The sequence below is a fragment of the Fusarium tjaetaba genome (assembly GCF_013396195.1).
Source record: "Fusarium tjaetaba strain NRRL 66243 chromosome Unknown NRRL66243_c0000217, whole genome shotgun sequence".
NCBI lineage: Eukaryota > Fungi > Ascomycota > Sordariomycetes > Hypocreales > Nectriaceae > Fusarium > Fusarium tjaetaba.
This window is the reverse complement of record NW_023501413.1, coordinates 150610-177983: the sequence shown is the minus strand read 5'-3', so window position 1 is coordinate 177983 and position 27374 is coordinate 150610. Positions and strand designations below refer to the sequence as shown.

Here is a 27374-nt window from a genome sequence, read left to right as displayed (position 1 = left end):
GCCATGCCGGATACTCGTTGCTGGATATTGTCGCATGCGATGTTCGAAGGAGCGGAAATTATGCACTGGGAATGGCTTTTACTGAGACCAAGAATGGAAGCGATCACCGCAGTGATGTGGGACCAACTTTTCTGTGGTGATTTAAGCTCTCAAGCACAGCCCACAAGTCTCAACTGCAATAACACATCTGTGGTCTGTGATGTGGGACTTTCCAGAACCAGCCGGGGCTGAGATTACCGCCATGCTGAAGAGCACCTGGAGAAATACTGTTGGAAGCGGCCCTTATCGTCCGGGTTCAGGAGGCCGAGGGATTGTTGAAGCACAGCTGGGTCGATATTGACGACTAGCAGGTTGAAAGTTGGGGTAGTTGGCATCGGGAAACCTTCGCCGCTCTCGAGGTCAGAAGTTATCAATAGTAGAACATCGAAACCTTTTCCAGTAAAGAACTGGCTGGTTCTTTGCCAGGTTGGGGCTTCGCCAGTCAAAGGCCACTTTTGAGCCTCGCGGCGTAAGCGACAATGCCGTTGTGACTCACTTCTGAAGCCCGAGTGGCAGAAGAATGCAGCAGTGCCTATCTTGCTAACAGGAGGTCTTACTGTGTCCGTATCTGAATTTGGAACTCCGCTTGGTAGCCTCCATCATTCTTGTCCTTCAGCTGCAAGGTTACATGGCCCCGCTCAGATCGATACCTTCCAGGTAGGGAGGGTAGGGCGATCGCATCCCAGATGGACTTCTGAGAGCCTAGAGATGGCTTAGAATTTCCCTGTTGCATGCTCGCATTGTCGGCGTTGCAATCCTGATTAAACTACTCCGCTGCTGTGAAATTTTCCATACTGGAAATAGATATCTCCTCTTCACTACCCCAAGATATATTGTGAAAGCCGGGGCTGTAGACATGAACGCCATAACGGCTGGTTGGTTTTTTGATGGAGCGAGCCACGGCTTCCTCATTGTTGTTCAACTGTAAGTCAATAGTTAGCTAGATGAAGGCCAGTATAAGACGTGGACTTACCCAGTACTCGTCGGCATTTGTAAGAGCAATAGCCACCTTCTTTGTCTTCTAGGCAAGGACGAGATGGCGGTCCTCGCACAGAGTACCTAAGTCCTTCCGATGTTCGAATATATCTTGGACATGAACCATCTCGAGCGCCGTGTCAAGGAGCTCAGAATTGTCGTAACGGGTAATGATGTCCGACGATTTCCCGTAGTTGGCCTTGATCCCCTTGTCATAGGGTTGATCATCCCATCGATATCTATTGATTATATTAGCACTCTCATACCTATTTCTGACTCTGTCACTTGACTTACTCGCAAATCTCATTGCTGTAGTCAAAAGGCGTTGTATTCAAATCGTCAAGCGTTGCGAAGGTTTGAAGATTCTTAGGCCCGCTCGCACAATGAATCAGAATACTTGTGAGAGCTAGATGTGTTATTTGCAGTTGAGACTACCGCTTGATGCTGTGAATCACCACAAAACACTTTGTCGAAGTCTTGTCATGTAAGCAAGATATAATATATATAGACTTTGATGTCAGGGTGTATCCTGGGTGTCCTTGTCAGGTTATCCAGGCGATAGCGAAGATCACGTTCTATTTCCGATGACATCAGAACGAGGCCTCAACAGTTGAAGAATAACTATGTTGGGGCGAAACCGAAAACCTGTGTCGCTTTGTTTGCCCCCGTATGCTATTGAAGTGTTAGCTTCGGCTGTTTGCCGGCCAAGTGTTTCACGACCTTGAATTCTTTGCTGCGCGTGTAACGATAAGATGAGGTGTGCCGGCTTCTTGTAACTAAAGTAGCATACAGTGGTTGGGTGATTTCGGTAGATGTTTGTTGAGTTGGAAGTGAAAGAAGAAGAGCAATCGCGTGGATGTGGTATGATAAAATGTGAAGAGAGGCTGTAGCAACGAGGTTGGGCGCTGGCTGGAGGCAATGAAACAGTCACGTGGGAAAGGCCTTATGTGAGTTGGTTTTACGCCATGGCACTGCTATGAACTGGCGAGGATATCGATGACATTTGCGTTATATGCCACTAATGCACACACGTCTCTTCAGCAATCACCCAATGGTGTTTGTAATAAGGGCTTTGCCTCGCACGTTTGAATCACACCATGAGCATCAATAAACAGGTATTTGGGTTACTCATAACAATGAATTGAAATACGGGCCGGGATATTTTCCTTCATTGCTGAAGCCTGAAATGCTTCTCGGTAAGGCGGCGTGTCTTGACACTCAAAGCCAATGAAGTTAATGGCGGGGATTTGGGGTAGGCTGTGCCACCACAAACAAAACGTGGTAGTAATTATAGCAATGATAGACGATGACTTTTAGACTTTATCGACTCTGACGTGGCCCACGTTGTATGGGTGACCTCCAATCCAACCCTGCATAGCACCCAGTGTTTGGATGTCTGTGTTATCAAGGTGTACAGATAAAATCACATTGACTGGTTGTAGCATCACCTCTAGAGTAGGGGATGGATTCCATGATTGGCGAGTGCCGACATTACCGGGCATAAGGAAAACCGGAGTGATATGCTCATCGTGGTGCTAGAGAAAAATAGGCATGGCTTCCAGCTCCGGTACTCCACCTTGGGTGATGAAATGCTTTGTAGCCAGTCGATTATATAGCTGTGATGTGCTTCAGACTTGTCCCTGGTTGCAGGCATGTTCTAGCTGCTGCACGAAGTTGCTTGCAAACCCGCGAGGCCCACCTCCGCATTTGCTCTCGAAGCTGCAGGCAGCGATGAGTTCCTTTCTTCGCCCCATGCTACCAATAGCCGCATGGCAGCAATCCAGAAGAATGAAGAAATTTGCTGGGGAGGGGCCAAGGATTGTGTGTCTGAGACGATTGAAATCAATCATCGGGTCCTTGATCGCCTGTCTAGATGAGGAGTGACCGACATATGTCGTAAGAAAGGAAGAGTGTCCTAGAAATCCATTACACATTTGTAAGTGAACCCAGCTTGAGTAGCCGCCGGGGGTTCACCGAGATCCCTCACATTTCCAACCTTGTCGCCGAGTACCTTATGAGCGCCTTCGCGTTGCCGCTAGTCATGCAGTGAATTTGTTCGCCCAAAGCTGTATATTTGTCGGTAGGGGTAGTTTCGGGGTGCAGCATGATGCTGGAAATGACGCTGCGCTGGTCATCGTTGAAGGTCACGCCGTCCAGGTCCGGAAGCTCAGCGTAATCTTCTAGGTATCAGACAGGGGCACCGCACATCGCCGTGAACTTCGGATTTGTCGTTGATGGAGTAGGGCTGAAGGCTAGGGGCTGTGGCACGTTCATAGGTGCGCGGGGTAATGTACGTTTCCAGCTCTGGAAGAGTACGCAGGGAGCGAAGATGGTTGGAATTGAAACGAGCTGGGTCGTCCCGTCCCGCGGGAATCGAGGTGGTGAACGAGATGCCTACAGAGGTAGAGTACAAAATCGAAATGTTGTACGCCACCAAATGGCCTTCTTCAGTCTATTCTAAGCCGTGAACAAACCAGTGCAACCGTATGGCCGTTCACAGCGAGGTGGCTGACTCCAGTCCTGAAGGTGCGTGCAATTGCCCGGTCATCGGCGATATCCTCATAAATGGCTCCTGTGTCGGCGTCGTAGACTTCAAACTCGTAGCCTCTTTCGACTAGGCGGTTGCTCTTCGTTTTCACCGTAGCCTTCATATCATTGGGGCGGCATAGTTGTAATCGCGAACGAGCGTGGCGGTATGTTCGAGAGTGAGAGTGCAGTTGCTCTTGGTTTCTCAGCTTCAAAGTGAGCAAGCCACACGTGCGAGTCATCTTGATTACATGGTACCGGTTCGCATAGATCAAGTACTTGCCGGAACGGCAGAGTGAGCTTTTTGTTGGCCATTGTGCCTGTTTCTAGACACGAACAGAGGGTCGCAGCGTCAAACGATTCTGGAAATAGGATGCTAAGGCCGGAACGTGACACTGGTGGATTTTGAATCGTACAGATATATAAAAAGCACCCCTGGTTCGCTTAGATGAGAGAGGCGGGTTCAGCATATTTCCCCTAAGTACTGCAAAGATCTAGGTAAGTTTAGGGAAATCAAGTAGGTCTTTGGATTGCCTTACTTACTTACTTTACACGTAGTTGGAGGTCAGAAGTTCTTTTCTTTCTGGGAGTATAGCAGCTGGTGGTTTGGCAAGGAAAATATCCCGCCACCCTCCGAGCGTCAAGCTTCAGTCCCAGAACCGGGTTATAAGCACCCTCTGTGTCCTAAAAGAAATCAGGTTGGCAGATACATTACCTTCTTTTGTAACTCTGTTCACGATTCTCTTTCATGGCTTTCTGTACCGCAAACTTGCGTTAAATGTCCAACGGGGGATGCCCACTCCGCCGTCCTCGCCGTCCAATGCTGCGAGTTTTGTGCCCTATTGCAGACTGAAGCACCGTCAGCGAGCTCCATGTATGTGAAGTTTAAGGAGGCGTTCCCTGTAGATGCGGAGCCTTTGTATCAGCTGCTTGAGCCTATTGCCCAAGATCAGCGTTAACGACGAGCGGAGGAGCCGCAATAAAACCACGCGAAGGCAATGGAAGTCTGGTTTGTAAGTTTACAGAATCTATCGATAAAGGAAGAGATATACCAGTGGAAGTTCGCTTATAGATATAGAACGATGTTAAAAATACCATCTCTTTTTAAGTAAAGCAGCCTACCAGATTTCCCATTTCTGATCACCAATAGCACAAAGTCTATTAAACAGCTGATCTCTCCAAGCCATTGCTGTGATCAAATAGGATTTTCCATCGTTTTCAACTATTTCGAGTCCATCTGTGATTTCACTTTCCAAGGCCCATCCAGCAAGAAGTTTTGCTTTAGCTCCGTATCCAGAATATTTGTTCAGTGTTGTGATTCCCTTCACAGGTATCGTCCAAGTTGGCAGTACCTCGTGATGGCCTGAATCATCTGAGTCGCCGACTGATCTTCTCGAAAAGCAAAGGCAAGGAGAATCAGTGTCTGTAGTGAGATATACAAATCCCTTTTCTCCCTGCCAGCGGCATGTGAACTCGACCGGTCCAGCAATCGAAGGTTCCTCTCTGGTCGATGCAGCTCCAACACGGTTCTTCGCAGATACCGTTCCTGTCTTAGCTCGAATTTTGTTGACACCAATGACTGTCTTTGCCGCCGCCTGAACAACAGGTTTGACAACCCCCAAGAGTTTGCCGCGTCTTTTTCCACCGCTCTCATGGTCAGGGTACTCATGGTCGTCACCACCGGTGCCTTGGACAACTCCAGGTTCTTCCTGAACCGCTCTTCGAATCTCCTCGGGTGACGCTCCCATAGGACAATCACCAGCTGATGCACTCAGAGCATCGCCATCAAGGACGAGAGCTTCGTCAAGAGGTGGACCTTTTGGTTCTGGAGATGGTGGCAGAGGGGCTTTGTTTCGTTCACCATGTCGTAGGAGGGCTATTGTTAATTGGGAATCTGTTGGTATTCCCCGGAATACAATTCTGAAATTGTCAGCGGGATTGGGATTACATCTTTAATATCTACACACCTTTCAATATTATGCTTTAGCCAGCCATAAGAGTTTCTCAAGAAGATGCTACCAAAGAAGCCAACCCCAAGAGCCAACGTAACAACTCTGTAAAACATGTAACAGGATGTGAAAACTGACATGATCACAATTGGCAGGAGAAGTTGTACGATCCGGTAGCGAGCTGTATCTCTTGAAAAAGGTGCAGTCGGATCAAGGAGACTCGTCGTAAGTTAGAAGATGGCGTGGCTGGAAATATATTCTGAATGGTGAACACTTACTTCGCGCTTCTCTCCCAAATATCGCAGAAGCGACATGTCCAGTGCATCAGTGGTCTCATCTGACTCCACATAAGCTCCTGCATAGGCGATTTGCTCTTGTCCCAAGACGGCTTCTCGATTCCAGCTGCCTTATCCTTTGCAGTTGCTATCCTAGTAGCTAACGACCTTGGATCCGGAAGGTTAACAGTCTTTCCACCTCCTCTCTGGGACTCGTCATGCTGCGGATCCTTGTCGACAAAGATATTTATGGACAGCGCCACAAGACCGGTAGCAAAGTTACTGGCTTCTCTCTCCAGAGTCTCACCTTTAAGGCTCTCTGGGGCACCTGTAGCCGTATCGACCGTGCCTAGAATACCTGCGGCGGGCTTTATCAAGTGGCCGCCTTGGTAATGGACTATTGAAGGCGGGCAAGGCGGGAATAAGGTATTTCGAATTTTGGGAGAGAGCAGGATGGCCATCAAACCTGTCAGTAGTGTTGGCATGAGGAAGTTGGAATACCACGCAGCGAGATAAGCCTAAATGGTGAGCGGGGATGTTCTTTTCCTGACAGACAGGTTGACCTACCAGACAGAAGCACGATGTTCGCCTTGGCTCCCTCCACGACTGGAGTCTTGAGAGGTGTTGTCTGAACATAATAAAGCCAAGTACCTAGGACTGTCAGCACTCTTTGATGACCAGGGACTAAAACACCTACCGCCTCCATGTAAAGCCTTTCGATTTGTGCACGCAGCTTGTTCGGAGAGAATTGCTCCTCTTCAGCAACGTTGAAATCCATCTCATCTTCTGGGTGATTCGGGGCATGTTTGAGATGAAAGACACGCTGTTTCTAGTTAGCTGATGCACACGCCAGCTGAGTAGTCAACTCACTTTATTAAACCTTCGGACGAGAAGCCAGATATCTTCATTCTTTATGCCATCGACGGCATAGTCCTCAGGTCGTATCTGGTCATCACCCCAGCCAACGTCTTGAACTTCTGCTGGATTGGAAGTAACATCCTCTTTCGGTTTCTCCGCTGCATCGTGACGCAGAGGTTCATATTGAACACTCGTGTGAAGAGTTGTGCTACCATCAGCACCGTGCTCAAGGTTGGCAGCAATGTGCCTCCTTTGACATGCATTCTGGTCCATAATGCATAAATTCTTTCTTAAGAAACAAATAAAACATTTCCGTAGTAAATACGAAAATTGGAAATAAGCTCATACGAGGAGTCTTGACCCCGGGTAGCCAAGATCCTTAGCGCATGATGTCAGGGGATGGCGAATGCGCCGCGTCGCGCATCAGGGCGTCATATTGATCAATTTGACACAGCGGCAACCACTACAGGTGCATCATACACCAAGAAGTAGCGTGATTAAGGAGCATTTCCTCCGCGAGGTCTCAAATCGGGTCGGCGAAGATGTTGGCGTGCATTGGTGTTGGTTTGGTTGAGTGCATGACTACTCATTTCTGTGTGACGTCGTCGCGTCCGTGATTAGACGATGCTGGAGGCTTAGGGTAGGAGAATGGTTGGAACGAGTTTCACCTTAATTTCACTGCAGTAGATATTCTCAAATTTATTTATGGCGATATAATTAATAAACTTAAAATAAGTGTATTTCAGATGTTCAATTTTGATTGGAGTAGATTCCTGTATGGGCTTAGGTGACTCGTGCTACTCTTCTCACTTGGTGTTGTACTGAATGTTAGTGAAAATGTAAGTGAGAAGTGCCTCAACTGACAATAATGAGGTCACAGGTAGTCTTTGTCCTACCAAACGCATCGCGTCTTAACAAAGACGCGTTTTCACCGAAATCAACAACTCCAAAAGACAAATGGCTATTTTCTACCTTGTGTTTCTAGGCAAAGTTTGCCAAGCGTCCCTCTTGTCGCGTCTTTCCCCAGGTTGCATGTGCATGGTCACAGACGACGCGCCGTAATTGAGGGACAGGTAATCTGGTATCTTGACATTATTAAATAGCAAAGACTACGGATTTACTACCTGCTCAGATAAATTATGCCTTCGCTACTAAAATCTCATTCTTCTCCAACGCCTTCTTTCCGATCTCTACCATTTCTGCATTGGACAAAGTATCCTTACCGAATCCAGTGATGGACTGTTCAATTAGTCCTGCGACCAACTCCGTCCTCCCAATATTAGGGATGTTGATGACAGCATGCGAGAACCAACGCATCCCTTGTTTCAAGAAACCCATATCTGGGTCGTTGACCATTCCTGACTTGGTAACGAGAACCTGCATTCTCCCGTCCGATAGGTGCGCGCGCTCAATGATCTGTTTCTCTACCTGGCCCTGGACGCGCTGTTAACAAAGACAGGGCAACAGTGTGCTTCAGAACATACACGAAGGAGACAGTAGTCTCCGAGAATCCATGGCTTCTTTGCAGGATCTCGCTCGGCGTTGCAACCGCTCACGTAGATGAATCGCAAAGGGTCCGGGTTGCCCTCACGCGGAAGCTTCGCAAACGTGTCGGCGGCATAGAGCGCATACTCATAGCATATCATACGAACTTGGTCCCAATCGTACTGCTTCAATTTACCGGGTGTCACTCCAATAAGCCTGCACGGTTAGTTGTATCACATGGAGAAGCCAGCCGGACATACCATATGCAGGCGTCTGCGCCAGAGATCTCATCCTTGACATATTGCGGGTAGTTCTTGAAGTCAGAACAGGTGACAGACGTGAGCTTGGACTCGATTTCTGGTGTTTGTAGGTCCTCGGCGAGATCATGGTCGTGGCGCGATAATGTGACGACTGAGGTGATCTGGGGGTGCAGGAGCGCCTGGCGGACGACTTCCTTCCCGATGAACCCGGTTGATCCTGCGATAACGACTTTCATTTCGACGATGATTTCGAGGAGCTTTTTATTTGTTTTTGACTGCGGGAAGCTTCAGGGACTTAAATACTGCATATGCCCATGTATCGGGTCGATAAATCCTCATCTGACGACCTGAAAAGGTCCCATGCGCCGCCAATACTTATAAGACTCGTTATCACTTACGTCGTCATCTCTATGAAGCCTCAATTCTCCGGAAGCTACAAGATCTGCACTAGCATCGATCTCATCAAAAAACAAGCTCATGAGGCTTGTTCTATTCAATTCAACATACCAGAACCGGGAGACTGCAAGGTCCGATTCCCGGATTTACGGCGCCGGATCGGGTATCGAGTGCGAGATCCATTGCAGCAGGCATTCCACCCGCTAAAGTCCATTCTTGAACAGACAATTTATCGGCAGGGTCCAGAGATTTGGGAGCAGGTAAGCTTGTATTGAGTTTACACATAAATCATGACTTTCATGATGCAAATGTGATCATTCCTGACTGTCGAAGCAGTGCGCCTCAACCACAGATGGTGATCATCTCATCCTGGTCGGTGTGGAAGCCAAGTCTGCCTTGCAAATCCACGCAGGATGCGATACCGAAGCTGCAGCGCTGTAATTCCGCTTCCCCACCGCAGCGCCAGGTCACACAGTGTCTCGGTCACTGAAGATGGCAGGCTTCATGCAAGGCGTTCTGCCCGCATTGAGAGGACAGTTAACAATTCGAAAACCTTTATCGCTTCATGAACTTCATCATGTAACGATTTGTGAATAGACTCATCGCAAGATGCCTTCGCTCCCCGCGTTTCTGTCGCGTTCGGTGCCAGCGTCCAGCAGCAGCAGCGGCGTGATCACTAATGCACCTGTGATTCCCAGCACCCGCCTGGGTCCCGCAGCCGATCTGCTGGAAACCGAATTGCTTAGAATGTACTGGGAGGGAGTCGAGCGCGAGCTGCCTTACTTGCTGTTGACATTCGGGCGCTGGCAATCACATCCAGACACATCCGACTTTCTCCCAGAGGAAGAGGATGATTTTATTTACGGTTACGATACGTTTCTCGATTCACTTTCCGATATTTCTCGCCAATTTCATGAACGCAACAAGAGGAACCAACGATCCAAGCGTCCAGAGAAGAAAGCGAAGAAAGACACCAAAGCGCCACCTTCATACGATGAAGTTCTACGAGACCGTGGCTGGGATATCTTCGCCGACATAAAGAGCAACAGTATCAAGGGCGGTATAAGAACCTCCCTCAGCGAGCGCAAACTTCTGGACCCAGCTAGACGAAGAGCCCGCATGCTTCTTCAATCAGCGCAATTTCTTGACATCGACAAAATTATCGAGCATCGCGAACCTGAAAAAGCACTATCGTTCTGGAAAAGACCTGCCTCTGCTCAAATTAGGCTCTGGTCATATGACGATTTGAACCAGCCGGTATTCGTCCCCCAGCTCTGCTCCGAATGCAAGGCGACAATTCGGGGATGCACCTTTCAGGACACCAGCGATGAAAGCATTGTCATCTGCGAAAGCTGTTACCGAGCGACACATTATGGCCAGACTCGCTTTGTCAAGAAATACAAAGAATGCTGCCTTCCAACAGCCTTGACGCCAGAGATTAGTCGCAAGTTGTGCTATTGCAGTACAGTTCGTCGACGAGACCAAGATGGACGCTCTCGGTCGCTGTGGCCGATCGATCCTACGCGCGACGAAGGCCACCACATCAAAGGCGGGCTTGGTCGCGTAGGCTGCGGATTGTACACGGTCACAGACCTCTTTGCAGAGGCAAAGTATGCGTCTACACGATCACAGTTCGGCAAAAACGACAGCCTTCTTCAATTACGAAAGAAGGACCCGGTAGGAGGCGAGCTGCCGAAACCTGTGGCCGCCACCAGGAAGCAACCAAGTCGATTGGGGCATCTCAACGAGACCTCGCTGCCCGAATATGGCTATTCTTATGGGTTCAGCACCGATGAGCCGGAGAATATCCCCATATACTTGAGGTCTACGATTGAGAAGTATCCGTATGGTAACGTTCACATGGCGATTCGCTTTGGCCCTCTAATCATCGAGAATGGCGTCGCAAAGTAAGTCGCTCGACTCATCATTCATAACAGAAACTGACAGTACAGTACCATGGGCGGCGTGCTTATCACCAGTCGAGATCCACCTTCATTACAAGTCATCCGTGATCCCTCCGAAAACATCACCAAATCCCTTCTCCTCACAGGCGAGAGAGATCGTCTTCTCTACATACAAGATAGGCCGCGACACCCGAAGCGATACAAAGCTTTCATGAAGCAAGTCGTCGGGGGTGCCTTTTGCGACTTCTTCGAGTCTGGGATTGAGGATGAGCTTATCGACGCCTTCATACATGAATCAAATTGTCTTACCCAGGACGGATTGACTTTTGCAGAGCAAGAAACTATGCTTGAACAGGGCACCAAACGTCTGCTTCTACACGTCAAAGAGTACCTCGCATCGAGGGTGCAGGCGTACATCTCGAGCATCACTGCTCATCTTCTCGACCCAGAGGTCCAGCTCAAATGGCATTACCGCGACAACAATTGCCAGGCGTTCTGTGACAAATTGATTGACCGTGACATATTCGGTCCCCTCTTTGCCTCCAAGACAGCGGTAGGCAAACCGATGCCACTGTACTTGATGAGTTTTGTGTGTCGACCCGGCTCAAATGTTCCTACACGGGCATTCTCAAAATACGACGTCCCAAATGGCCTTACAGAAGAGTACCTCCTCAAGTTTCGCTATGGACGCCACGATGACTCTGACATTGTCGATTCACTCGCGGAATACTGGACAGATTGGGCTTGCCTGGAAGGGCCAATTTATCCATACCAAGATGTCTTTCCATGGGATTGTACCGAAGCATATGATCGGTATCCCGGGAACTGTGGCGACTGCAACATTGGAAAACATGTTCTCGCATTCCCATTTGACTCTTGGTCCATCGCGTCTCTGCATCTTGCCCGAGGCCGGCAATTGTATCCCGCCAATACTCAGCCTTCGATCGGCAAGTCAGCAGAGAAGCGAGCAAACCCAGGCATCATGACAGATACAGAGTGGTTCAAGAACCGCATCACCGTGCTACTCGGGCAAGATGTCCTCCTCACGACTGCGGTTGCCATGGCGAATTCTAGTCAATTCCAAGCATCAACAACATGGCTCACCAACCATGAGGACGAGACCATGGACAGACTCAAGCTCGGCGGTATTCATCGCGCACAGCCTTTCAGTCACCACTTTGAGAAAGGGGCTTACCATCAATACTTTGTCGCCGACTGGGCCTTCCTCGCCCAGCCTTTACGACTTGTCGAGTATGAGAAGTTTAGGGACTGGAGAGCAACTAAGATCGATGTTGGTGCAAACACGTCAGATGATGGTGGCGGAGGAGGAGGATGCGGCGCAGGTCACTTCGCTTGTGGTGCGATAGCAGCGGGATGTGCAGCAGGATCTCCAGGAATGGCTGGGGACACCTGTGGAAGTGGATGCGTTTCAAGTTGTGGTGGCGGTGACGGTGGCGATGGAGGATGTGGTGGTTGTGGAGGATGAAGGGATGAAGCTTAGCAATCTACATCAAGTATATACACGAATCTACATCGATCATAAGATACAAACTGACCCATTTACTACGTGTGATGTCCCGCCCAATGACACTCGTGCTTTCCCTTCGCACAAAACCACCATCGAGTAGACCTTTTCCCTATAGGCCACATACATATCGCGCAATCGACATTTCTCGGCAATGTTCTGCTGAGATAAAACTCATCTCTCTTCTCCCTCATCTCCGTGAGTTTCGCCCCATGAAGCTTGATACAGTATCGACATAGGAATGAACCACCGTCTTCCCATTGCGGCTCGCGGAAAGTACAGCAATTAATGTGCTGCATCTCGAGATCTTGCATGTTCCATTTCGCATTGAAGGGCGCTGCACCGCCAGGAGCGGAAATGAGATAGCACATTGTACAAACGGCGTAACAATGCGAGAAATGATATTTTATACGGGACGATCGGATTCGTTGTTTTGGGGCTCTGCAGGTCTGCGATCATGTCAGCATTGAGTAGCGAGAAGTGCCGATTGAACTTACGTCGCAGATCACACGTTCGCATGACCAACACTCGCTCTTCTTCCCTTTGATACACGACGCTACGCATAGCGACTCTATTCGGTCTCGGCGGGAGTCTGGATCCATCGATGGATAGAAGATTGAGGTACGTATCAATTTGGATGTGAGCGATAAGTTCACCATGTCGTCGTAGTGAAGGTGGCTTGCGACTCGCTCAGCAATATCGTCGTTCTGTAACACGATTGCTAAGGATCTCTCTCGACCTGAAGGCTTCTGCGATAATAGTCGATTGATGTCATGCGGCCATCGCTTGACCGGTTTGTGCTGTACTGGTAGGAAGCATCGTCTGAGTACAATCGCTGGGACGCTGATGAAGCGAGGGAACGCGGCGAGGGGGAACAAGAGAACGTCTTGACTAGCAAGAAGGATGATTGTGAACATGGTCATGATCTTGCCAAGGCTAGCTCCAAACGTCCAGTCTTTGGATCCTGTAGGAATCGGATTCCGGCAGACTTCCACGATCAAGAAGAGAATGATTGCCCAGTCGACGCACAGGATGTAAAAGCAACCGCGGCTTCGCTGGGAGGAGTTCCATGCGCCTAGCGATCCTTGGCTCTTGCATGTCGTCGCAATTATTGCGCTGACGAGAGGCCATATCGTCAACCAGATGCCCTACAACCGTCAGTACACATGTCGCGAATTAGCTGGAATACTCACAAGAAATTGACGTCCTCTGTCTAAGTGTCCCAGCCTCCACCAGGGATTCAATACCACCAAGGGTCCATACAGCCAGAGAGGGATGATTGACCAGAAGCGAAGTCGTCCAAATGTCCTTGCCGTCCTGCCCAAGATACTAGCCACGTTGACGAGCATGAGGATACCCCATAGTATCATAAAGATCGAGAAGAACGCTTTGTGTAGAGTATTCATGATTGCATCGTTCTCTCAGCATGAACGTTGATGTTGCGTTGTGAATGAATGTCGACAGCTCAGCTCAGTGAACTTACAGTGGCTGGTCAATAGCGGAATGGCCCCGCGATGATCGACAGGTCGAGAACGCCTGGGCGATGGACCTCTCTTTAGCCGGGCGTAAGATGTCTTTGTTTCAGGGCGCGCGATTGGTGAGATTGCGAAGCTGATGAGCAAGGGTGTCCTTGAGGTGGTACACTTTTTGTTTGAGGCGTGACGAGGCAGTCTGGAGACTTGCTGAGGCCCGATTGCCCGATTGCCCGGCGCTATGAATCGCCTCATTTTGCAACACTGACTGAGAAATAAAGATGTCCACGAAGAGGAACCTAGATCGTGAAGAACGAGAGATTTTCTGATTTTATGCTGCAAAATGGCTCTGGAACATCGGTTCACTAAACTTTCCTTGCATGAGCAGGGAAAGGATATGGTCTCAGGTTCATCACGCCCCAAGAATCCAAATGGTCTGCCATACGAACTCGCTGTCAAACCAGAGGATGTTCCAACTATCCCCGACCCTGGCATCTTCAAATTTACGACACCGATAAGTGTCGACCATGAGCCCTCAAGAAGACGGATGACTCCAGACTTGGCGCTGCCTACGCTGTCGGAATGCGCTGCTCACCTCGAATTCCTAGAGACGCTCTTCATCTTGAGGCAGAAGATCTTGGTTTCGACAGAACTTGACGATGCGATGCAGACTAAGCCTATCAGAGAGACCAAGACCGGTCATCAGGGAGATGAGAAGACGCTCAAGGATGACAAGCTTTGGGAACGAAGACAGGCGAAGTGGCCGAGATTTGTTGAGCTTGCTACAGTTCGCTTTCTTGCGTGGCGAGATCATTTCAACAAGTCTTCGGAAAGAGAGATTACACGAGATAACCTCCCACCTCTTGATATACTCATGGTCTGGCATTCGTTTCTTCTCAACCCTCACATGTTCTTCAATACCTGTTCCAGAGAACCGCTCTTCTCAGTCAAGTTTCCCTGGAAACACATTCATCACGCCATCGATAATACAGAGTGGGCTTTCACTCTACCTCCGGCAGCAGCAGCAAACTATGAAGAAGCATCAGGCTTCGCACCGGATCTCTTCAAAGATATTATCTCATGGAAAGATTTTACGTCCAGTACGCTTACGCACATGTCGAACACCGGGTTTGGGGTCACTGGCTATAGGCCCGCGGTCTACCAGAGCCCGTGTATGGAATACTCACAGCTCTTTCGAAAGTGTGACTCGGAATTGGGGAAACAGCTGAGGGATGCTGTTATTCGTCAGGCTTCGTTTGTTGACAAGATGAATTCCTTCATGTGGATTCGGAGCCCAGCTCTGGAGGCAACCGTTAGACGAGCCATTGCGCGTTATCAGAACTTCTGCAAACTTCTCAAGATGTCTAAAACCACTGTTGTGCCAACATTGGATATTGACCTGGTCTGGCATACGCATCAATGCACTGCCAAGTATTACGGACAAGCGATGAAGGTTTTGACAGGCAAGTTCGTCAACCATGATGACACCATTGAGAAACCACAGTTGGGCGATGGCTTTGGAGAGACGAGAAGATTGTATCGCGTGTACTTTGGACAAGAGTATCGTTCTTGTGGGTGCTGGGACTGTCAGGCTCTTTTGACGGAACTTGAAAGGGCTGTGGAGGATGGAACAGATGTGGATATGGATAAGATTACGGCGAAGGTCAAGGAGGATGTGTTCTATTATAGGGCTGTGGAGTGGTCTAGGAGGCACAAAACTAGCTTGCCAAAGCGAAGGGCCTGACATTGAACCAAGTGGAGGATTGTATCTTCTAGTATCTCAAGTATAGGCACCCAGTTCCCTGAGCTCTTCTCTGAGCGAAGCAAAGAGGGCCATTAAAAATCAAACCATTCATGATGATATGACCTTGGCAGTACTGGTCCTTCAAAGCTATCTGACCGCCCTAAGATTTCACAGCCAGCTTTGAAACAGCCCAGGCTATTGATGTGCAATAGCATGAGGTAAGTGCCAAGTTAAGTGAATCGATTTCTACAACACTTGAGATAGATCATGCCTTCCGACCACCATCAAGTGATATCTGACAGTAACAGATTAAGTAAGAAATCTACATTTTAAGAAAACTTGACGTCTACATTACTTATACCAATATGCTGTCACTCAAATGGCAAAAATCTCGAAATTCTTACGATAATCCCATGGTATGTCACGCAACTGCACTGCACTGCCAGCTCATGGAAGATATTCACTCCCCTTGACTGAGATCTAATCTGATCGGGGGATGTCGCGTCACCTGGCAACCAATTCGAGCTGAGGGCCAATTATATTCCGAGAAACAGAAGTAATTGTGTGGTCGGTACTGTGGTGTTGCCCTAGACATTCTAGGTCGGTGCGAGAATCAATTTCCTTCTTCCTTCATCGGCTAAATCTACCACGGTCGACATTTCCACCCTCTTTTCTTTTCCTCTCCCAACTCAAAAATCCCAACCTTTCTCTATCCTTTGCATCTGCATCTTGAGAATTATCCTCTGCTTCGCCTAGACGTACATTCGTACTGGGCGAAGAAGACAGACGATATCCGAATCCTGCTCCTGCACCAAGCTTTAGAGTTCTTCAACATTGCGTGGCCTGAAAACTTTTGCTCAACCCTCTCCGGCTCGAATTATCGACGGTCGGTTCTCCTCTTGATACCAAAGCATGCTTTAGACAGCTTAGCTGACCATTTGCTCTTCACAGGCCTCCCAAGAATTCAGACACATCACCCATTCCCAAGCGACACGCGAATTCGCAAAATCTTCCATTGCTGATACGCTTCACCTTGCCCCACCGGTAAGAATTTCCATATCTGCCTATCTTGCGGTTTCCCGAGCTAACGTTCTTACCAGAGAATCATGGCTGGAGAAGAGGCAACTCATGTGCCGGCCAATCAGGGCACACATATCGCTGAAATGTTGTCCGCAAACCCGCTGAATCTCAATAAACTCGGCTTCAACAAGTATCCTATCCTGCCTTTGAAGCATCTTCCTGCACCACGTGTCAGAGAGATCTACGAAAAGATGGTTGACGACATCTTTTCGGTTGTATCTATGACCCGCGAAGACTTTCCTCAGTGTTGGGATCGATGCGTCGCTCAACTTGAATCAGGAAACGTGTTGTTGGCTACGATTTTTACCGAATTTGAAGGATATCGCACGATCAAGAAGGCATGTAAGAAGGCGCTCCGGATGCCTCGCATGGATGAAACACCTTGCCTCCCTGCCCCAATCATGGTTTCTCTGATCGTTTCTCTTAACTACCGCAAGATAGCCCCCGCCAAGCCTGACAGCTCCATTCTTGAGATTCTTGACGAACATGGCTCTGTGGCTTGGCTCAAGGTTGCCATCCAAGTCTTTGGAACAACCGGCCAGAATCCATTCTTGGTCACGCGGGACAATTCAGTCAACAGCCCGACAACCGAGCTATCTGGTGATATCTGGACTGTCAAAGCAACCATGCCGCCCCCTCACAGATACCTCGCTGTTGTTCATTGCGAACTTCCCATCCTTCGTGCCGCCCCCGTGTTTGGGAACCACTTGGTCAGCGCAACCGAAAGTCCAGATCAAGCCTTGCAACCACTTGACCGCCGTCTAAGCCGTGACGCAGGCGACGCGGTCTACACTATGGCTCTGAACATCACCCGGGAACAAGCTTGTGCCCGAGTTGGTGGGGTAATCGAACAGATGCGAGATCCAGCAGTCAACAGAAAGGCATTCAAGCCTGAGATGGAACTCTTGATGGATTTCTATACCTTTTCGGTTCTTCCTCGGGGTATCAAGATGAGAGTGCATAGCTAGTTCCAAGAGCATTCTCCCGAATCTCAGGATCGTATCCAGACGTTTGAAGGTGTCTTGGCTCAGGATATAACCCAGATCTCCTGGGAACACCAGCTCCCGGGTGAACGAATTGAAATGCAGGACTCAGACCTTGCCGGACCCTCTTTGGCAGTCCTCGCCGACACCTTCAACCAACTCCCCGAGGAAAGTTTGGAGAGGGCCCTCGGTATCGAAGCCCTCAACAACGTGAAGAATATCCTCGACTACCAGCAACGCTCCCGTGACGAGTGACGACTTCACCAAGCTCATGGGAGTGCCCTGCAGAATCGCTGAACCCAACACTTCACTCATTTCCCATGAGGCCCTGGGCTAGCACAAAGAAGTCTAGAGCATTTGCTCAGGCTATACCAGCTCTCAAGCACTTAAACGTGCGTGGCGCTACTGTTTTTACGTTGAGTTCCTTTCACAGTGTCTACACACCGATCGCTTAATAAATAAAAGTCTTTCTAATGAGACTCGCATTAATACATGACAGTGAAGCTTTGTTTATCCCTTTCCCTATAGACTCTGAGAATCTCGGGGATCTTCCTATTATAGATCATATGCCCTATAATTGCTATAATAACCAGTAAAGGAAAGTAACTATAATAAATTTATATTTAAAACTAAAAAAATAAAGTAAATTAGTAGTTATTTTTATAAAGGTAATAAATAAGTTAATAGAAATGCTATATACAACAGCTTTCGAATTCACATTGGCAATGCTCTACAGTTTGAACGACTTTGATAAGGCTCTCAAAAACGCGACAGAGTATGTATCCATCACGTATGCTAAGCCTGAATCCGCAGTGTTCCAATCTACGAGATTTGGTATCAGGCCACGAGATCTGAAGCTGCAGCAACTGTATTTATCTTAATCCTCCTCTGTATTGCACTCATTGCTCTAAATGCATGTGTTGAGTCTAGCTCACGTCTCACCTCGTCTTTCGCACGAGACAATGCACTCCTCGGATCCTGCTTCATTGGCCAAGTTCACCCGAGACTACAGGTTCCTGTTGGGGCCCTTGTTGCTAACTCGGCGGTCATCTTCGTCATTGGCTGCATCTATCTGGGATCAACCTCCGCTTTCAATGCGTTCATCGGCTCCGGTCTCCTCTTGCAGCAATGCAGTTTCGCCACGCCGGCTGCGTTGCTTCTTTGGCACCGTAGAGCTGAGGGTGTTCTTCCTCAATCTCGAGCTTTTAAGCTTGGTGCTTTTGGATGGATTGCCAATCTGAGCACTGTGTTCTTTGCGCCGCTTATTACTATCATGTACTATTTCCCTGTTGCGCTGCCGGTCACAGGAGGAACAATGAGTAAATTCTGCTATATCCCCATTACATCAAGAGGTGACGAGAGGGCTAATAGATCGAATAGATTACACAAGCGCGGTAGTAGGTGTTATGACTATTTTTGCGGCTGTGAATTGGTTCTTAAATGGTCATAAGCACTATAAGGGCCCTCGTCTTCCGGCCATGTAGTGTCAATGCCTTTCTTGAAAGAACGAGAGTTAAAAGAGTCCTAGTTTCAATGCAATCTCATTCCCCTACAAGCGAGCTAGATGTGTGCATTTCCCCCTGTGCGATAGCGGCCACCCCCTGGCTCTAAGCTTTGCTTTTCAGGGCAGCCAATGCGTCTACAACAACCTGACCAATATCCAGGAGCTTTTCTTCTTCAAAACGCTGACACTCTATCTGTATACCAACTGGAGTACCATGATATAGCTCAGGATCGTCTAGGGAAGTTAGTTATACAACTCTCAAAACAACATCCCAGACTTCACTTACAAGACTCCCAGTTGTCTCGATCATCATCGCTTATTGGGGAGTACGTATCGTCAAACCTATCAATGTCCATCCGTGCTCGTGTGACGGGAATGACTAATGTGGTATGATCAACCACGTTTGATGCGCCAATATAATCTAAATAGGCATTAGTATACTTATCATGAGTCGAGTAGGGCGCCATACCACCACCAAAAGAAGGCTTTCCTGGTATTATTGCCGCTGAGCTCCAGACTGGAAGTATTATTGCATCCACTGGTCGGCCTAGAGAAAACTCAAGTCAGAATAACCAGAGGACGATTTTACTATGTATTTACCTGTACAGGTAACTTTCGCAGTTGACTTCCAGTAATGGCGATATTCCAGCTTGTACTTCATTAATTTTTGAACTTCCTTTTCCACTCTAATCGCGCTCAGAGGAGCGTCAGGTGCACCATCAGGATAATCTTCTTCAAGTTCCGGAATGATAGGCTCGCCAGAGAGGGCCAGGTTTTCGAAGATATCATAGCCACCATTCGCGTTCATCAGGGCGTTCTGGTTGTGTTAGAGCATTAATAAACTAGACTGTTAGCAACTTACTTGGATATCCAAGGCTCTCGAGTAGGCTGGCGGCTGCCAGTCGATGAGATCGTGACCAGCAGCATGAAGAGCTTTCATAACCATATCAAGCCCACGCTTGACCGGAGGGTGGGGCATGATGACCCCATCAAATTGCATAATTCCAAACGAAAGTTGCTTTTCAAGTCCGACAGTGTCGTTCCATGCAACGGGTATAACATCTGGGTCTTGAAGCCAGGATCGTGATAGTACAAGACTCCTGAGAAGATATTTCAAGGATGCGACCGAAGAACCAAGAATGCCGGGAACCGTCGGAATATTGTTCTGACCAGGTGACTATACTATATTTAGCGCAGTTCAGTACGGAAAGCCTCCTGCGTACTGGATTTGCCACGTTTAGGAACGACAGCCTGCCTGGCGAAGGCTTGATGCTATATACACCGTTGAAAGCTGCAGGTATAGATACGGATCCACCTTAGGATGAATATTAGATGAGTCAACGCACGCTCGAGTCGGCGTACTCACCATTGTCGCTCCCAATGCCGACAACACTTCCTCTCAAAGCTTGAACGGCGCCTTCGCCTGCGCCTCAAGGTGAGCATCTGGAAACAGTAGAGGGGTCTTAATGACAGTTAGCCTACCTCCAGAACTACCTCCAGACGATAGCTGTTGGTTATGGGGGTTGAAGTGATAACCTAGAATGTTGTTATTTGTTTCAGGAGCCTACACATTTTCTTAGATATTTGTCCAATAAAAACAATTTTATATATGGAATTCTTACCCCCAGAGCCTGGGTGAGCGTTGACTAAAAGACAGTTAGTATATCCAGGAAAAGAAATTCCAGCGAAGCAATGAGTCAGTCCTACCTTTGCGATGGTGATAGCTCCCAAACCCTCTAAGTCTTTAACAATCTGGCTTTCTGCAGTCATGTTACAGGGCGAATTCTTTCTGCCCATAAATGTATCTATCCAGCCCACATAAGCCATCGTGGTGTTCATTCCTTTGACGTGGAACTGGTCCTTCATTGTGACAGGTAACCCATGAAGCGGACCAATCGGCTTTTGGTGAGCTTCCCAGTACTCATCCAAGAATTTCGCACGTTCGATTGCCCGGTCGAACCCGATTTGCAGCAAGTTGTGATTCTGTGAGACTTTTGTTAGTGCCCTGCCCTTTTCGCAATCGTACACCACAAATGTGAGATTGGGTGACCCACCAGTTGATGCCCGTAGGCCGCCCTCTTGCAAAAAGCGCTAGTAAGGCTGACGGCTGACAGAGAACCGTTGCCAGTCATTTCCATCAAAGCTGGCACATCCAGTCTTGTAATTCGCCTTGTTTCGGAATCAAGAAGACCGTCAATGAAGTCATCGGCGATGCTGCGTCTTTTTTTTGCTTGTTCTATAATATCAGGAGACAGTTTCCATTGTGGTGGGATTTTTACTAGGTCATGTTGCCTTTTCCGGGCTGCTGTCTCCTGCCATGAGACCGAGGTAGGTAATAAATGTTTCAAGGTCATGGCTAACTGTTACTGCTTCTTGAAAATTTGAGGGCGGAGGGCTGCAAAGATTGCGAATGCTAGAGGAGTTTCAGGTATCTATCGGCCTTACGGGTCGGGTCGTAGCTAAGGTCTTTGGAAATATTCAAGTCAAGAATGCTGCGCCTTTAGATAATACAAAAGAGCCAATTAAGAACAAGATTTATCAACTGCCCGGTAAGGCCTAACCCCGCCTTTCTGTGACCTGCATGCCCCTCTACTGGCAGTGAATAAGCCACCTGGAAGCCTGTGACGTGACGCGCGGGCAAGCATCCGTCATCTATCACGTCGATGAGCAACTATGATTCGCAGTCCTTGCCTGTTTGCCCACGTTCCGACGTTAAGTTTATTGTCGGTGAGAAAACTCGCCCTTTGTCATACTGTATGTACACTTTACACCGAGTGGTGCTCCATAGTCCATGTACCCACTCCCAAAAGGAAATAGTCCGTGCTAGGTATCGGATAATCAGGAACACGGCCCTGTTCAGCCACTATGGCGATATCGCCATCATTGAATGTATCCCCTGCACAACTTGATCGCCGACACGCCGACGTGCCTCTCTTGTGCGTCTGGCTTGTGAAATTGAGTTCCATGTTACCTAATAAAAATACTGGATTAGCATAGCACATCACGTGTCCGAGTTCGGGAAACAGTAGCTCACCATTGCAGTTTACACACTCGATATAAGACATGTTTTGGTTTAGAATAGGGTGAAAATTGATTTCTGAGATAATGACTTATTGTGAGCGTGCTGAATCGTAACAAATTCTCCTTGGTAGCACTGGAGTCCCTCAGCTTTATACCCATTGCTCTCCCAGTACTGTGGGTTGTTCTTAAGCTTAAAATCTTATTTACCTAAGATCAGACATCCTGAGGCAACTCGAGACAGCTTCATCACAATGTTTACAATTGTCCAACCGCAAACGTTTTAATTTCCGGTAAGTATTTCTTCAACGCCGGCGACTGAATAAGTTAACTGTTAATTAGTTGACACAAGTGTATAAATGCTAGTAGGATAATCGTGTGTTAGGCAGCTTAGTGACTAGACATTAGTTGGTGGTCAGCACTTGTTCTCAAACGCCGAATTCCACTAAATTACTCGCCGGTGAGAATTAAATGTCATATGGTTGGCTCAAATACGTTGAGCCTCAGTTTGCAGAAGATGACGGGCTTTTGGCGGGGCATTTCCCTCCCTGCGCTGATTCAGGTCTGCTGAGCTGAGTTGGGGGCCTCAACAGACCTGACCATGCATGTATGGTGTTACGAGTGTCCAGCCTACGCCCACCTGACGTGTCTTGCACAAATTTATTTAACCTTACCAACGTAGTCCCGCATGGCAGGGGAAAAGAAGCTGTTGGCTGCAATCTTTATTATCAATAAACTTTTAAGCTTATATTCTTCAAGTCAGTGTCTCCAACAATATGCCTCCAAATTCGATGACAAACCTGCCTCAGGCAGACACAAGACCAGAGTCTCCCGATCCTAGCAACAGTTACCCCGCAAATTTTAATCCTCAGCTATTGGCACATCACCTAAGCTCGTATGAAACGATCGGGAACCGCGATGGGATCTCCCTTCATGATTCACAAAGTAGCTTTGGCCTGAACGCAGAATATACCGTCGAAGGCTTGACTAGCATCGCCGAAAACGTCAATAATACAGCGATCAGCCAAAACGGAACAATCCAAGTTGGATGCCATGAGCTTGAGCTGTCGAAGGATGTTGTAATCTCTTCTGGAACAAGGCGTTCCCATTCATCGGACACTCTCACGGCAACGATCGGTCACCCCACCCCGTCGCCAACTGACACACCGCCGTCAAGGCCAGAAGAGTATCCTACTATACTCAGTAAAGTCTGGGAGCTACCGCCTCGGGTATGTTACTTGCATCTCTGTTGAGGCCCTGCGGCCTCTAATTAAATGAATTACAGCCAGCTCGGGGCCGCAAACCGAAAGTCAGCTCATCCAACGGTCGGGGATCCAATCGAGTACGTCGAGCAAGTTTGAAAGTGAGGCCACAGCGGCGTGGACCACTGGAGCCCGAGGCAAGGAAGTCGGCGGCTCTGAAGCGACAGCGAAGGTTGGTGTGCGTGATATGCCACTTCAAAAAGGAGGCTGTGAGTCCTCATTCCACATGCCCTGAATTCTGATCCATAACAAGCATCTGACGCGCTACTGTAGTGTACCTATGACTCTTCTGATCAAAATGGCCCTTGTCGAAGGTGTAAGCTGCAAGTAATGCCTTGTGTGCGTTACCGCATCACGGACACGACTCTTTACCGAGAACAGCAAGCACCCTACTACCTTTTTAGCCAGAGGTGGAAGTCCATGGACCTTGTTGACATCACGAACTGGGCTACTGATGAAGTCAGAACTATCGAAATAAGTCTGGACCTTTTACATGCGCCTACCCAGATCAGGGTTCGCAAATTTATTCCACTTCCAGGTGACTTACTGGATGAAACGTGGGTGAAAGACGGGGAGACCATCGTTTACCCTCTCCCAACTTATGCAATAGAAAACATGGAAGAAGCTGCTAATTCGTTTGCGCAAGCGAGGGAGCGACAAGCTTGGAATTACCTTTGGAGCACTGTGGGAAGTCTAGAAGAAGACTCGCTTATTTGGGAAACCTATCTAGCCGCCTTCCGACGCGCAAACTCTGCCCCGGTACGGCGTCTCTTGTTTCTTTATTTATTTCCCCATAACATATTTCAGATGGCACCTAATGGTCGCTCAGACTTTGGAAGAACAGATCCTGCTCTTCACTACTATCAGGCTATGGGTACAATGCCGCATCTCATCAAACCCAGAGCATATCGTTGGTAATGACAAACTCGGAACAGAGCCAATTGCTGATCCCTCAAGTCCATATTACGGAACTGTTCCGATACCTCCAGTCTTGGAAGCACAGCTTGACTGCATCTACTTCACAAAGTTTCTCCGACCACTAAGTAAACAGGTTCTCCAATCTCTTATGAAGCTCATAGAATCAAAGCAGAGAAACTATTGGTACACTATCTACCTAGTCCTTTTCATGCTTCTCCACAGCTGCTCTATGACCACGAAAAGAGATAAAGAATTCGCTGCTTCTGTTGGCTTTTCTGTAAGTAACTGCAATTAGGGGTTTTTCCTGGTGGCTGACTATGCATTCAGGGATATGCGAATCCTGAGAGTATAAAACAGCACAATGCTGGATCTCGGACTCTGCTCGCACATTACCATCTTGCATTAAAAGGCAGTTACCCTTTCCAGTTGGCAATGGAGGGTGACTTACCAGATCATGCTTCACTGGGTGTCCCAGGCCTGGAAGATAGAAAGTTCATTACCAGAACAGCAGAATTAGCAGCTCGTTCGAGTAAGTAACAAGCCCCACGAAAACTCATGGTCAAGCATATAAGGAGACAGCTAACAACCTTCAAGAGCATAATTGGGATCAGTTACGAGAGTCTAGTAACTGGGATGATGAATTTTACTGGATTTCTCAGTTATATGATGACGACTGGAAACCGGAAAAGATGGACTGAACATGCATGATACCCAAGGTGCATTGAAAGATAGTTTCCTTTTTCTTTTCTCTTTCTTTCGCCTTATTCGATCTTACATCACAAAAACATATAAAGAAAAATAGTGTCAAGTATATTTCAATCTGTTATTGCAAGCTTACAAAACATGGTGTCGAGAGTGACCGACTGTAACAACGGCCACAGAGAATGGCCCACATAAAACCAATTACAAAACGAGTGAATCCAAGGGTGTTTTCTCGTTCGTGGGTGCACCTTAATCGCACCTGTTCACTGGAGGGGGTGGTTGAGGGGGACTTGGACCCTTTCCATCACCGCCAGGCTTACTCCAGACTGGTATAACATACTGCTCACCAGTGGGGGAATATTGGACAAAGTGCCATTCCTCTTGTCGCTCTGGATCGTGAAAGACTCTCTCCCAAGCCAGTCTGAGGTCTATCGGTAGTTTCCAACACAGCGACTCATTGTGAAGCCAAAGACGTAATAAGTGGCGATGATGATGGGAAGTATCTGCATATGGGTCACGCCTGTGCATCACGGCCAGATTGTTAATAAATCTTATATCACCTTGATGCATAGATTGTTTGAGTTCGTGCCGACGTCCGATAGCATGCAGGGCGTCTATGGCCTCGGCTTGGGCTTCAGTAAGCCCGGGAATTCCTGGCGTTCGAGGTTCAATGCTTTCGCCAACAAGAATGCGCCTAGAGTAGTTCGTGATGAGCTTCTCGTCTTCCCAGTATAGGAGAGCACGTCGATAATATGGTGGCTCTCGACCATGGCTAGACATCAGTTTCATTACTACAAGACCTGAAGAAAGCATATGGGTGTCTTACGTATCAAACGGCCAATTTGGCTGAGCCAGAACATCGATCAAGTCTGGTCGGCTTTCAGCCAGTTCATTGTAAACAGTCCATGCTGAGCTGATAACTCCGCACCCTCCCATTGGGCCACTGGACAACGTGAGCATGGACAGTGTGTCGCAGACCAGGTCTGTATGAAAAGGCTTTTAAATTAGCAAGGATAGGTGTATGGTGGATGGAAGGTCGTACCATCAGAACTTGGGCATTGTCTCGTTCGACATCTTTGCCGGTGTTGACGACGTTGACTTGAGGGTGTCAGCTGTTACGCCTTTCTAAAGCCAGCGCATCAGTTCATACTCATCATCGTTCCCTGTTGGTTTTGTTTTCCTCTCCTTTCAGCAATATAGCTTGTTAATCCTAGGTAAGCCGTAGTGACATCTGCAGGGCTCAACTGATCCACATTGAAACCTCGCAGTGTTGCAAATCCTCGTCCATGGTACACATCATCGCGAATTTTCAGGAGTGTTTTTTCCAGATTTGGAAGAGGAAAGGAAGACTGGTTGATGTTTTTGTTCATTATTCCCAAGCCTGTCAAGTATTAACAACTGTACTTATAGCTGAGCGTGGCGAATATTAACTTGCCTTTGAATTGTCGCAGAGCATCTATGATCTCAGCATTATCTGACTTCGAGAGACAATACAAAAAGGGAGACTCGTCTGAGAAGTCCGAGCCCTTCCATACTAGCGGTCCATCCAGTCTTTTAGGCCAGCCTGTTGGAAGTTCAGTTTGAAGACCACCCACTCTCAATCTCTCCTGAGTTCGCGCGAGATGTTTTTGCTCATTATACTCATAGCTTATCTCTGCGTACTGAGCGATCTTTGGCGTGGTCTTTGGAACTGCAAACAAACTTTTGGGGAACTTGGCTTGAACACCCGAAGAGTAGTATTGGCTAGCTTTGCCTGTAGTAGTATGCTCTGACTGGCGAAAGCCTTGAGGAGGACCCAGCAGTGGATTGGCGATACTGGGCTCTGTTCGGTCGAACATGGCCTTAACTTTGAGTTGGTTGCAATGGAAGGACATTGGGTGGGATTTTACTTTGCTCCCTCAATGGTGACATGTGTTGCATGTAGGTACCTCATGGTATATATACAGGGTTATGGCCAGTTCACTTCGGATTCCCAGAGCCTGATCGCTATTTCAGCCAATCCTGCAACTTTCCCACTCCGTCAGCCTTAAATACCAATGGTTGGTTATCATTAATCTCTCAGTTGCATTGATTCTGCAAACCCCGCACAATGAATTTGTTCTTGTGACACCCGAAGCTTATACCTCGCCCAATCCGACGACATCGACTCATCATCGCTGCGTGCTTCTGATCACACCGCATCCCCGCGAAATCCACAATGTTGCTGCCTACAGCCTCAGCAGGGACCAACACGAAGAAGTCTTGGCTTCCCGAGACGATCTAGAGATGGCAGGTGGCTAGAAGGATTGAAGGCATACAAGTGTTGAGGTTCTTGCACGGCTTGACCTTCAGCACTATCTCCAGTGCCCGATTATCGCTTCCGCCTAACTCGTTTATGTCTTTTCCCAGTCCTTTTTCTGTCTTTCAGGACCAGCCTTGAACCAATTTCAGGGAGGTGACACTTAGCACTCTTCACTCGATCGGCCCCGTATCGCAAGAGCATTTGCTCAGGCTATACCA

At 48.1% G+C, this 27374-nt stretch overlaps 11 protein-coding genes across 11 annotated transcripts; 5 read left to right on the top strand and 6 right to left on the bottom strand.

The window, feature by feature from the left end:
- Positions 1-3201: 3201 nt before the first annotated feature.
- On the bottom strand, positions 3202-3782 carry FTJAE_9579 (uncharacterized protein; the record flags this gene model as incomplete). Its single annotated transcript, XM_037356513.1, has 2 exons — positions 3202-3408; positions 3489-3782. 2 exons carry the CDS (start codon positions 3780-3782, stop codon positions 3202-3204), a joined length of 501 nt encoding a protein of 166 aa, XP_037203416.1.
- Positions 3783-4658: 876 nt separating this feature from the next.
- Positions 4659-6895, bottom strand: FTJAE_9578 (uncharacterized protein; the record flags this gene model as incomplete). Its single annotated transcript, XM_037356512.1, has 6 exons — positions 4659-5460; positions 5508-5594; positions 5768-6161; positions 6332-6392; positions 6462-6587; positions 6635-6895. The coding sequence occupies 6 exons, from the start codon at positions 6893-6895 to the stop codon at positions 4659-4661; spliced, it is 1731 nt and encodes a 576-aa protein (XP_037203415.1).
- An 864-nt stretch (positions 6896-7759) lies between these two features.
- Positions 7760-8603, bottom strand: FTJAE_9577 (uncharacterized protein; the record flags this gene model as incomplete). Its single annotated transcript, XM_037356511.1, has 3 exons — positions 7760-8065; positions 8107-8323; positions 8368-8603. The coding sequence occupies 3 exons, from the start codon at positions 8601-8603 to the stop codon at positions 7760-7762; spliced, it is 759 nt and encodes a 252-aa protein (XP_037203414.1).
- A 769-nt stretch (positions 8604-9372) lies between these two features.
- On the top strand, positions 9373-12153 carry FTJAE_9576 (uncharacterized protein; the record flags this gene model as incomplete). Its single annotated transcript, XM_037356510.1, has 2 exons — positions 9373-10670; positions 10716-12153. 2 exons carry the CDS (start codon positions 9373-9375, stop codon positions 12151-12153), a joined length of 2736 nt encoding a protein of 911 aa, XP_037203413.1.
- An 11-nt stretch (positions 12154-12164) lies between these two features.
- On the bottom strand, positions 12165-13598 carry FTJAE_9575 (uncharacterized protein; the record flags this gene model as incomplete). The annotated part of the gene is made up of 4 exons (XM_037356509.1): positions 12165-12172; positions 12320-12641; positions 12690-13340; positions 13386-13598. The coding sequence occupies 4 exons, from the start codon at positions 13596-13598 to the stop codon at positions 12165-12167; spliced, it is 1194 nt and encodes a 397-aa protein (XP_037203412.1).
- Positions 13599-14007: 409 nt separating this feature from the next.
- On the top strand, positions 14008-15408 carry FTJAE_9574 (uncharacterized protein; the record flags this gene model as incomplete). Its single annotated transcript, XM_037356508.1, has 1 exon — positions 14008-15408. One exon carries the CDS (start codon positions 14008-14010, stop codon positions 15406-15408), a length of 1401 nt encoding a protein of 466 aa, XP_037203411.1.
- A 1106-nt stretch (positions 15409-16514) lies between these two features.
- Positions 16515-17726, top strand: FTJAE_9573 (uncharacterized protein; the record flags this gene model as incomplete). Its single annotated transcript, XM_037356507.1, has 2 exons — positions 16515-17417; positions 17484-17726. The coding sequence occupies 2 exons, from the start codon at positions 16515-16517 to the stop codon at positions 17724-17726; spliced, it is 1146 nt and encodes a 381-aa protein (XP_037203410.1).
- Positions 17727-18160: 434 nt separating this feature from the next.
- Positions 18161-18955, top strand: FTJAE_9572 (amino acid polyamine transporter I; the record flags this gene model as incomplete). Its single annotated transcript, XM_037356506.1, has 4 exons — positions 18161-18246; positions 18285-18790; positions 18852-18868; positions 18923-18955. The coding sequence occupies 4 exons, from the start codon at positions 18161-18163 to the stop codon at positions 18953-18955; spliced, it is 642 nt and encodes a 213-aa protein (XP_037203409.1).
- Positions 18956-19078: 123 nt separating this feature from the next.
- Positions 19079-20841, bottom strand: FTJAE_9571 (acetamidase; the record flags this gene model as incomplete). Its single annotated transcript, XM_037356505.1, has 10 exons — positions 19079-19209; positions 19262-19396; positions 19445-19522; positions 19576-19792; positions 19838-20152; positions 20199-20290; positions 20342-20398; positions 20458-20539; positions 20598-20621; positions 20683-20841. The coding sequence occupies 10 exons, from the start codon at positions 20839-20841 to the stop codon at positions 19079-19081; spliced, it is 1290 nt and encodes a 429-aa protein (XP_037203408.1).
- A 1928-nt stretch (positions 20842-22769) lies between these two features.
- Positions 22770-24871, top strand: FTJAE_9570 (uncharacterized protein; the record flags this gene model as incomplete). Its single annotated transcript, XM_037356504.1, has 7 exons — positions 22770-23222; positions 23279-23427; positions 23529-23571; positions 23637-24014; positions 24085-24450; positions 24501-24702; positions 24753-24871. The coding sequence occupies 7 exons, from the start codon at positions 22770-22772 to the stop codon at positions 24869-24871; spliced, it is 1710 nt and encodes a 569-aa protein (XP_037203407.1).
- Positions 24872-25124: 253 nt separating this feature from the next.
- On the bottom strand, positions 25125-26713 carry FTJAE_9569 (taurine catabolism dioxygenase; the record flags this gene model as incomplete). The annotated part of the gene is made up of 6 exons (XM_037356502.1): positions 25125-25303; positions 25436-25647; positions 25702-25871; positions 25918-25973; positions 26026-26224; positions 26411-26713. The coding sequence occupies 6 exons, from the start codon at positions 26711-26713 to the stop codon at positions 25125-25127; spliced, it is 1119 nt and encodes a 372-aa protein (XP_037203406.1).
- Between the last annotated feature and the right edge of the window lie 661 nt (positions 26714-27374).